Source organism: Sapajus apella, unplaced genomic scaffold, assembly GCF_009761245.1.
Source record: "Sapajus apella isolate SASKATOON/1434 unplaced genomic scaffold, GSC_monkey_1.0 scaffold6, whole genome shotgun sequence".
Taxonomy (NCBI): Eukaryota; Metazoa; Chordata; class Mammalia; order Primates; family Cebidae; genus Sapajus; species Sapajus apella.
Genome location: NW_022436946.1, coordinates 22,551,979 through 22,562,965, shown reverse-complemented (window position 1 = coordinate 22,562,965; position 10,987 = coordinate 22,551,979). Strand labels below are relative to the sequence as shown.

Sequence of the window (10,987 nt, the reverse complement as noted above, 5' to 3'; positions counted from 1 at the left end):
CCCCGGTCAGCCAGGAGGCGGATGTGGAGGAGAACAGAGCCCCCACCCCCCCACCCCCGGGTGAAAAAAAAAAAAAAACTCCCTCTAAAAAAAAAAAAAAAAAAAAAAATTGCTTTAGTTGCAAAACCAGGAGGAAAACATGGTATTCCTGGGAAATTTTTGTTAATTACTAGATAATGCACCTGATAATTTTTGTTAGTTACTAGAAAGAATCACTGGTACATTTCACATACGATCCTTCCTCCTGTCTTCAGCTCATCTTTCCATTTTTGTTTTTGCATATTTTACATTATACCTAATTTTATGCCATCTTAAATTTTCTTGGTGACTTAGGTGACGTATGAATAAACAAATAACAGTGTTATTGATGGAAAACGATTTTGTTCTAGGGAATCTAAATTACTTGGTACTCAGCCCTTGTCAATGGTTATCTGATTATTCTATCAAAGGATACAGGCAGGAGACTACAGTGTGAAAAAAAATTCCAGATGTCTATAAATTCTATCCAGAGTTTCTATCTGGATTATTCCAAGTTTCAAATAATCCAAGTATGAACAAGTTGGTTTTGTCACAGCAAATGCAATGATTGTGGACAGTGGCTGAACACAGAACTATGAGCATCTTAATAGCCAATACTGTGTCCTCTCATTAGACATTATCACTTAAAATCACTGAAGATATATGTGCATTCCTGGGAATTTACAATTCTCCAGTACATGGCTTAATAATTTACATCTGATTTAACACAGAGAACTTTGTGATAAATGTTAAACAAAAACAGTTATGCTCATGGCATGAGGTTATTTTTCCAAGTGTTGATTTCTTAATTTTAGTTTAAAAAATTATATGGATTCTCTGTGACATGTGAAGAAATGTTTCTCTTGTTTCTTTTTACCCCTAGCTTTGAAGCCTATAAAAAGGTATGTTTTATAAATGTTTGGCATATATATTAGTAAGGGCAGCACAGTGCTGGTATCCAAGTCTTTATTGAAAAGCATCATCTACAGGCATTAGGAGTAAGTACATTATCTAAACAAATTCCCAGCTCTGGAGCTGTATAGTAGAGGAAGTAAAACATAAACAGCACTACAGCTACTCTCCAAGATGAAAAAGATGTAACAGCCCTTCTATCTCCCCGGAAAGGGATGTTATCTCTATGAGGTATAATTTGACGTCTAAAGCATATTTTGTGCCTGCTAATTGATAAGGCTAATATTTACCTTAGATGAACGCTATAGAATTGTCAGAATAATTAATTATTGGACAGTAATCAATTTAATCAGACAGCAGCTTCTTTTAACTATACGGCTTTAAAAATTGGCTAGACGAATCCTGCATCCCTTAGTTATTTTGCTTGGATGCTAGAATTGTCTGAGACTGTTATGAACTAAACTTCCCAAACATGTGGGAGCCAATGACCTATGACTACAGATCAGTTTCTGTTGAACTGGAGTTTTGGATTCTGGTTTGATCGGGACAGCTCTTTGTTGATACAATCTGAGTATGGGTAGAGGAGTTAAAGGAGCAAGCAGGACACATTTTCCAAACTATAGAGGGACTAGAAGTATATTCTCCTTTAATCCCTCATCATACACTACATGCCTGCCTTCTCAGCTCTATTTTAGAGGAAGGGCTTGATAGCTACTTTTCTTCAGTTTTCTTCCTACTATGCCAATTCATATTTTATTCACAGTCAATTACATGGCTGTTAATAAGAAAAATGACTGCACTATGAAAACATAAAGCACTTACTTTGCCTGCAAAAATGGCCAAGAAGTCTTAAAATAACAACTTTGGTAATGCACACAAAACCATATAAAGTCAATACTATGGATGTTACTAAAAGAAAGCAAGATAAGCATAAATTATTTCCAGTTGGTGCAAAAGCTTGAATATACATCAATGCAAATGCTTGAAGGAAATATTTCAGGGTCAACGGACTGAGGGAGGGTTAATGGGAACAAAATGACTGTGTCAGACTCATGATATGTTATTTTTCATAACCTCTTTTCCAATAAATATGCCAATAAATGTGCATACCTTGATAGAATAAATCTCATGTCCACTGCCATTTTCTGTTTGATATATGATACTCCTTTTGATTATAATGAGTTATCTAAAATGTAATTTCCTTTAATAGACATTACTCATAAATCTTCTTAGGAAGGATCTATGTTCTAATGCCCAATTATAATTTTGCTAATCTATGTCCCACCAAATATATCTTTCTTGTATTTTACTCCTGGCCCTGGTATTTGAAAACTCACTCAAAATACATACCTCACTTTTGATAAAAAGGCTCTCTGGCCAGAAAATAATAAGTTGAAACATTTTAGAGTGACATTTGAAATGCTTAATTTTCATGCAATGATATAAGATAATCCTTACAATACCATTGAGTAAGATTATGCTGTTTTTGTTCTAATAAAACTGAGAAATGTACCTTTTAGGTGGACTAAGGAAAATAAAAAGTTTCCAACAAAAACAGTCATCCTGCACTTAAACATAAGAGTACATCCACAACAAATTAACTTGTACCTCTTCTATTTTCTTCTGCATAATCTTCCATTGACTTTCCCATTCCTTTCTTTCATTGTCAAACTGGTCCAGTAATTCCATCTTTTCCTTATGCCAGTTAGTCTCTGTGTTCTCCCGCTGCTTATGTAGGTCCATGGCAACAGTGTCAGTGTCAGTGAAGAAGTGTTTCTGCTCCTCTCTGCCTCCTCTTAACTGTTTCTTGGAAGCTTGAAGTTGTTTTATTTGAAGCAGTCTCACTTGCCTTTAAAATAAAGCCTAATATAAACATAACAAGAGAGAGTTCCAAATCTATGTGCTTTCTGGAAATATATTTTATCATTTTGTCGAGCCACTGACATAAACAAACTATAGGAAAATTGGACTCAAAAGAAAAGAGATGACAAGAGTCTACTTAAGAAGAAGAAACTAACACAGTCAATAAAGTAATAAGTATTGTCCAAAGTTTTTTTTTCCCTTTCAGAGACCAGACAGCAAAATTATAGTGGACAAGATAATTAAATGCACATGTGAGACAATCATTCCTTTAACCACTTATTCTAAAAATAGATTTTTTCATGGATATCTAAGAGTAGAAGTACACAACTCAAATGTATGGTCACATCTACACACTGTGGCAGATTCTGCTGCAATAAAATTATTTTTTTGGTTCTAATACAACCTGATTATATATTCTTATGACTTAAATTCCTGAGCCAGAGCTGGGTTGCAATCTTAATTCTACATTCAGAGATCAAGCCTGTGCCAAATGTCATTACTGTGTTACTTATTAAGGCCCCAAAGTTGGTAGTCCACTTGGGACTGATGTACCATCCAGAAGCTAACCTAAATTATATTTAAAAATTCATTATGTCACTTCATAAAGGAAAATCTAGAAGCATCAAAACTATACTGTGAAATATATGTTAAAATTTATCCATACTCTCTTTTCCGTTGAATAGACTATACACCTGACATAAACTGCTTAGGAAATTGAATACAGAGAACTGAAGAAAACATGTAGCTCAGTTTTCAGGGAATCCTCTATTACATTAAGTAGTGACTAAAATAATGAAATTTCTAGCATTCAATGTATGCGTATTTAAGGTTTGAAGTGACAATTTAAAATACCAGCTATGTAACTCTGGTACAAGTCTAAAATTTCTGAGATTTAGATTTTTACATTAACAGTCATAGAGCTGTTAAAAAAAATTAAATGGCATACTGAATCCAAAGTATTTTGAGAAATTTAAGAAAGTTTTCTATTTTTGGCTTTACAAAATTTTGTTTTGACTTCAATTAAAAATAATATTGTATTAGTCATGTGCCTTTTTAGGAGGTAGAAATGTTTGAATCTCTGTGTAAGATAATTATGCCTACAAGATGTCTAACTTTTCAGTCACTAGGCCATTATCAATTGCTATGACTTACTGGTGGCAGCTTATGCTAATTACAGACAAAGATCCTAATAGTCAGTAGCTTTGTGGGTTCTGGCATTGCCAAATTAAGCCCAGATACCCAAGCAGCAAGTGCCAATTTTGTATTCACAGAATATAACGGCATATTTAATATCCTAAATGTAAGGTAAATATCGAAGACTAATTTTATTTTTGTCAGACTGTTCTGAACATACATATCTGAGTGGTAAACAGTTTTGAACATATATTTTTTTGAGTCACAGTTAATGAATTAGAATAGAATAAGAATAAAAAAATTAGCTATATATGCAGGGTTCTACCTTCAAAAACACCCTAATAATTTTGGAATCTATATTGTAACTCTACTCTTAAACTTTATTTGCTAAAGACAGTTTGATAATTTTTTCCTATGTCTTTGGCACTAACAGTATTATGATTAATTCAGTCAAGAAAAATATATAATTTCAGATCTATTAAAGGTGCTATCATGTCTCATTTTATCTACTTAGCCATGCTCAATTTCTAACCTCATTTTTCCACCCCCTCTATCACTCCTTTCTTCTGTCTTTCCCTCTTATAAGCCAGTAACCTCAAGTACTGGCCATAATAAATGTCAATGAAGAGCAAACAAAATGAAGATAGTAAAGAACATAGTTTATTTTTATTTTTTTTTTAGCTAATCTAATTTCCATTGATCTTGATTACCTAGTAATCTTTTAGGTTCATCTAACAATCTTTCATAGGAAATGCAGATAATATTTGTCTTGAAACTAGCAGACTGCTTTAAAACTATATGTAATTAACTGTGTGGTGAAACTACCCTGCTGACTAGAAAGTACTTGCCACTGGAACTTCTTAGGAAGAATGGTGTGGTTTGAGATAATAAGAGATAACTGCAGATTTAACCAAGAAGCTAAAAAAAGATGAGGACTAATTTCAAGCTACCTGGAAAAGAGGAGCTATGATATTCCATGTTTTATCCCAACTGTCTTTAAACACTGGAAATGTTCAGAAATCACCATAAAGTCTTTTCTACAATTATGTAGCAAAAGGCTCCAATTTTTCCTTCTATTCCTAACTCTTTTTGAACTGCTTCCACATGACTGTTGAAAGATGCCAGACCTTTCACTTTTTAACCTATCAGAAGATCATCCAGGAATACCCTGAATAAGTCTTGCTCCTGGTAAAAGGACTATATCTAAACCCAGGTAACAGTCCTGAAGCAGACTGAATCCTGCACCTATTTGCAAAGAGCCAAACTCATCACTTAATATGGAGAAGAGCCAATCTATGGAGCTTTTCCTTTCCAGGCCCAGAGCAATTGCTAGTGCCAAAAAATGTAATAGTTATGGATCAAAAACAAGCATTTGCAAGAACATTTCTATAGAGCAATATCTGTGCCAATTTTTTTGTGGAAGAATTTAGCCTTATTAGAATCTTAGTCTTGTCATAAATATAATGTTAGATGTAATACAGCCAAACATATTGCTTCCACCTCTAAATATAAAGCGAGGGGCCATAGAATTGTTTTGGAGATTAAATGAGCAAAAGGGAAGATGCTTAAGAGAAGTGCCTAAACACTGCTCTGGATCATAGCAAATGCCTAATACATACTTGCTTCTTGTTTTCTTCCTTCCGTCCCTTGTTCCCTCCCTCCCTCTTCTTGTCTTTCCTCCCTCCTTCCCTTTCTCTTCTCTTTTCTTCATCTATCCCTCTCCCTGTTGTTATCTAGAAAAAAACCTGATTATATTGATCTTTATTTTAAAATGAGATAGAAGCAAATGTAACTGTGAACGCTCATCTTCTCCATGATCGCCTTTTGCCTTTTTCAAGTATTTTAAGGATACATGTCAAATTAAGTATTTAAAGAAGTTTTATTGTTAGTAAAAAGTTGAACAAATCTTATGTAAAGCTGCTTTTGTTATAAATCTGACTTAAATATTACATAACAATCAACTAAAGGGGCAACTTTGTAGAGACATAATGTTTCGTAATGAGAAGTTATGGTGTGAAGTGGTTCAGCAGATTCAAAACTTGATTTAAGTGCTCTCTACCGGGGCAAAAATAAAAGTTCTTTTTGTTCCTAGTTGTCACTCATTTTCTCCCACAGATACTGGCATCTATGTGGGAGAGAAGGAAGGATTTCTGCTATCTGTGCCCCTACCCCATATCTCTTTGACTCTCTGGCTTATGTTGTTCCTTCTAGAATTCCATTCCGAATAAAAATTTATTAGAGCAAATGTAAAAGGACAGAGTGAGCGGCATTACTTAGTTACACACCCCAACTCTAGACCAGCATTGCATAATCCTTTTTAACTTACTTCCCCTTTCCAAGGGCTGAAAGCCAGAATTATAAAGAGTTGTGAGTGGGTTGCGTAAGTATGGTGATGAGAGGCAAATAGTTCTGCTAGCCTTCCGGCCCTACCAGTAAGCAAACTTTAAGAGTAACATACAAGTCTCACAAGAAATTGTTTTCATCCCCCAAATTATCCTCAGTTTGGACATGGCAGCAATTCTTTCTCTGAGAGGGGCTCCATTCTTAGGGCACCTTGGTCACTACCCTTTCAACCTCCATCTCGCCCACTGAAAACTGGATTATAGCCAAACAAACTCGACAGCGCTCCTTAGGGGTGGCTGCTCCATGTCTACTTTTCTCTCTCTTTTTTTTTTCCTTATTAAAGATAGGGTTTCACCATGATGGCCAGGCTGGTCTTGAACTTCTGACCTCAGGTGATCCACCCACCTCGGCCTCCCAAAGTGCTAGGATTATAGGTGTGAGCCACCACGCCCGGCCTGCTTCTCTCTTTTTAGATTATTGTTTAGAGTACTTGTTTCTTGCTGTCCTTTTTCCCTTTTGCTAAACATATCACTTTTCATATAATTAAAGACTTTTCATTTATAAGAGGATACATATTCCTATAGAAATGCCACACATAATAGGTGCTGCTACTCTCATAATTCCTAGAATACTCATTTGGCCTGAAGATGCTTTACTTCTGATTAACTTTGAGGGATTAGGAATTTCCAGGCCTATAACGTATCACAGTAATGTACCATTTACCCCCTAAATTATTTATCCCTTTCTCCAGGCTATAATGAATCACTTGAATTATTTCAACTAATAGATCTCATTCCTCTCTGTTTTTCACTTGCAACTGAATCTTTCGAAAGACCACCATGATTTGATTTTGTTACAGGGTAAAAGGGAAATTTTTTTCATTGCTGTTTATTGCTATTTCCACACATTCCTCATGCTCCAACAAGGTCAAAGAGACACTACCACATGCAATTCCAAATGAATCAACTTTATTGTCTCATTTAATTATCTTCTTCCTTGTTTTCTTTACTCAAATTAGAAAACATCCAAGCTGTAAGCACACTGATTTTACTTAAAAAACGCAAACTTTAAAAGCAAACGTCTGGTTTGAGTAAACAAATGTCTAAAACAAACTATCATGAACAAAATACATAGTGGTAAGCTTCCCTCCTAACCATAGATTATCCAATTATAAATGGCATAGACGTCAGCTCAAATTACAGAAACACTCTACAGTGAATCCCCCACCACCTTAGATAAAACTAAAGTTTATTTTTCGCTGCAATTTTCAAATACCAACAGTCTCAAGGATTGTGAACTTTCATTTGCAAATGTTAAAAGTCTTCATACTAATTAAAAAACCACATTCAAATAAACATACTTAGTGAAAATCAATGATGAGCAAAGTGCTTTTCAAAGAACTGAGAAGCAGTGTTGGAAAAACAGAGTCTCAGACAGCGAATGGTACTGTCAGTCCAGAGTTGGGAAACCTACCCGCAGCAGCTGAACAGCATTTTTCCTAAGAGTCAGTACAATCTGTTATGCACCCCGCCCACTGTTTTTAAGCCCAGACACAGACAACAGCAGAGACAGATGTTGAAATTACGCTCCACTTAAACAGCATGCGTAGTTTGAAACAGCTCAACAGCAGCCCCTCTGTATCCTGCCATTATTAGTCACTTGCTTGTAAACTTGCCAGAAAGAAACATACCTGTTTGCACTGGGGAGAAATCCTATGGATGCTAGACCACTGGTCAATCTAGCAATGGAAGGAAGTAGAGTGGAGGACTAGCTGTCTTAAAGAGAAAAGTCTCAACTCGGTGAATCTCTATTCTTTACAAGAAAAGGGGATGCAAAATAAGTCCAACCATTCCACAGAGCAGTACTGACAAGTCCCTTTGACAAAACCTTCACCACTTTTACAAGTCAAAAAGCTGCTCAGCTTAGTGTCACAGCAGCAGCTGAGACTACTGTGACGTCAGTTACTTGGAGGCGGCCTTCAAGCCACCTCTTCCAACCAGAGCTCTGTAACTTTAGAGCAGCTCATGCTCTGGGTAAACAACTCCAGGTCCAGGACATTTTTAGCTTTTATAATGGAGCCCAGTATTTTCAAACTTGCCAAAAGAGCTGGTTGTTAACATCACACGATGACAATGGCCAATTTTAGATTTATTTTATTAGGAAAGTGAACTCATTTTTTTAACAGGCAAGAATTATCTCCCTTCTTCCATACTTCTCTCTTTCTCCTTCTCAGTTGGTGGCAGGATGTACTCTGCAGCGTACTTCTTTAGAAGTTTGCATCTGGGTGTGGCAGAAAAACGTGTAGCCTAATTATATATATTATGTGCTCTCAAAAGATCTGTGAAAACTTATCAAACTCCTATCTTCAAATACAATGGAAATGGGACCTAGGTAAACTCCAACCTCTTAGCTCTCTGTGATTCTGACAGTGTGTTGCTTTTATCTACAATAACAGCAACATCTTTACATTAGAGAAAATCAGAGCCCACAGGGAAGGATGTGATTTCTTACTGTGGGAAGGCAAAACACACAAACACCCCCACCCCTCAAATGAGACACCTATGGGCTTGTTTTCCATTAAAATGTGCTGCAGCCATAGGAAAAGAAAACATCCCAAAGGTATGGAAGAGCTCTCTAAATGATGATCAAATCAGACTGTTCTGAAATGCTAGGAGCTCTTGCCTCCCCAGGGACATTTCCAGGTTTATTGTGGCTTTGTACACACAGGCATCTGATGATATTTGGTTTAATTTAGTCAAAAAAGTCTCTAGAGCAATTTTGTGCCTAACTTTCTGCAAATATACAAGTTTAAATAATAAGGTCTTATCTTCAAGTCTGAAGAGCTTCCCTGGTAGTCTTTAAAGCAATACAGCTTCACTCACATTATTTTCACTTACTTCCAGATAAACATTTCATGAGGAGCTACACTGGAGTAGTTGTAACCTGCTCATAGTAGGACTTTAATACATGTAGGACAATAGAATGGAACTTTCCAGACAATTGTCTGGAAAGCCTGACATCATAATCTCAACAGCAATAATAACAACAGTGACAGTTATAGTAATAATAGTGATTATTCACTGAAGGACAACTCTCTACAAGGTTCTGTGCTAAGTACTTTAAACAGACCTTTATCTGAGTTCACCCTTATAGCAATTCTGTCTGTAGATACTGATAACCTGATCTTACTGAAAAACCCAAGGCTCATAGTGGTAAAGCATCGTGCAAAAGTTCATAGAAATGGACCCAAGTGGAAGAAAAGGGCTTGAAACTGGTTTCTCTGATTGCAAACAATGGAATTTTGTCACAGAGATCTAGGTTTCAGTTCTACTGCCACCACTTATCTGTGTGATCTGCACCTGTTTCCTCCTTAAAGGTATAGTTATATTTACTTCAAGAGGCCATAAGAATATGCAGGAATATATATAGCGCCAAGCACACAATAAAGGGTAGCTCATGCCTACCTCTATACTTATGAGGCTAGGAAGAAGATTCTGTGAGAGAAGAAGAGTGGGAGGAGGCAGTTGCCCAAAAACATCAATACAGAATTATCTTAACATTGTTTCTGGCGGGGCGGGGTGGCTCACGCCTGTAATCCCAGCACTTTTGGAGGCTGAAGCAGGAGGATTACTTGAGGTCAGAAGTTCGAGAACAGCCTGGCCAACATAGTGAAACTCCGTCTCTACTAAAAATACAAAAATTAGTTGGGCGTGGTGGTGCAGGCCTGTAACCCCAGCTACTTGGGAAGCTGAGGCAGGAGAATTGCTTGAACCTGGGAGACGTAAATTGTAGTGAGCGGAGATCATGTCACTGCACTTCAACCTGGGTGACAGGGCAAGACTCTGTCTCAGAAAAACAAAACAAAAAACATTGTTTCCTTTACCTTTTTTTCTACAACAAAATTTTTAACTTCCATGTATCACTTGTAAATCAAATTAAGACTATTTTCTAAATGCTATGAAAAATTCAGATAGTATGTGTCTAAGTTATAAGAGATGTTACATTGGGCTATACTTCATAGTGTACTCAATACTACCCATTTCAATCTCTTTTTTCATGGATGTCCCAGGAACTGCAAGTGCTTCATCTTCTTCATGACAAAGCTGATCTTAAATTGTATACAGAGTCAAAAACTAGTAAAGTCTCTGACAAAAAGTTTACTCCAAGTTTACCACTTATCCTAGTATTTGCCAACCTTTTCTATTGAATTATATATATATATATAATTTATATTATGTTATTTATATATAATTTTCATGCCATATATCATACCCAAAAGATAGAAAGTAAGACAATGAGATGATAGAGTGCAAAGGCAAAAAATGTTCAGCACAGGTTTTGAGACTTTCCCTTGAAAACTTTTTTTCATTTAAGAAAGTTTTTAAAGGTGTCCACAATTATGTACATAAAATGAGTGGATTTAAAAGATTGGTGCTGGTATACTCAGTCCTACAATTATATTCAGATATCTTGAACTGTCCGAGATTTTCAAGCAGGTGTCAGAATGACTGAAAACCTTATTAAAAAAAAATGCAATTTGTTGTGTAATAAAGTTTATCTTTAAACCATTTGAACATTTAAATCTTCAAATGTGAAATTCACAAATGATTGCCCTATGTTTTAGAAAGAATTACATCACTCATAACTGATGAGATACTAATCTTATTTCAATGTATAACAGATACGTAAAGAAATGTACATAATGACACTTAATTAA

The 10,987-nt window shown here is 35.8% G+C and overlaps 1 protein-coding gene across 1 annotated transcript in view; it reads right to left on the bottom strand.

The window, feature by feature from the left end:
- The window catches only part of KIAA0408 (KIAA0408 ortholog), a 30,247-nt gene that overhangs the window by 8,683 nt on the left and 10,577 nt on the right, over nt 1-10,987 (bottom strand). The window contains exon 2 of the mRNA XM_032274836.1: nt 2,539-2,793. Within this exon, the coding sequence (XP_032130727.1) occupies nt 2,539-2,673 (135 nt within the window). The 5' untranslated portion in view covers nt 2,674-2,793. The remainder of the gene's footprint in view (nt 1-2,538; nt 2,794-10,987) is intronic.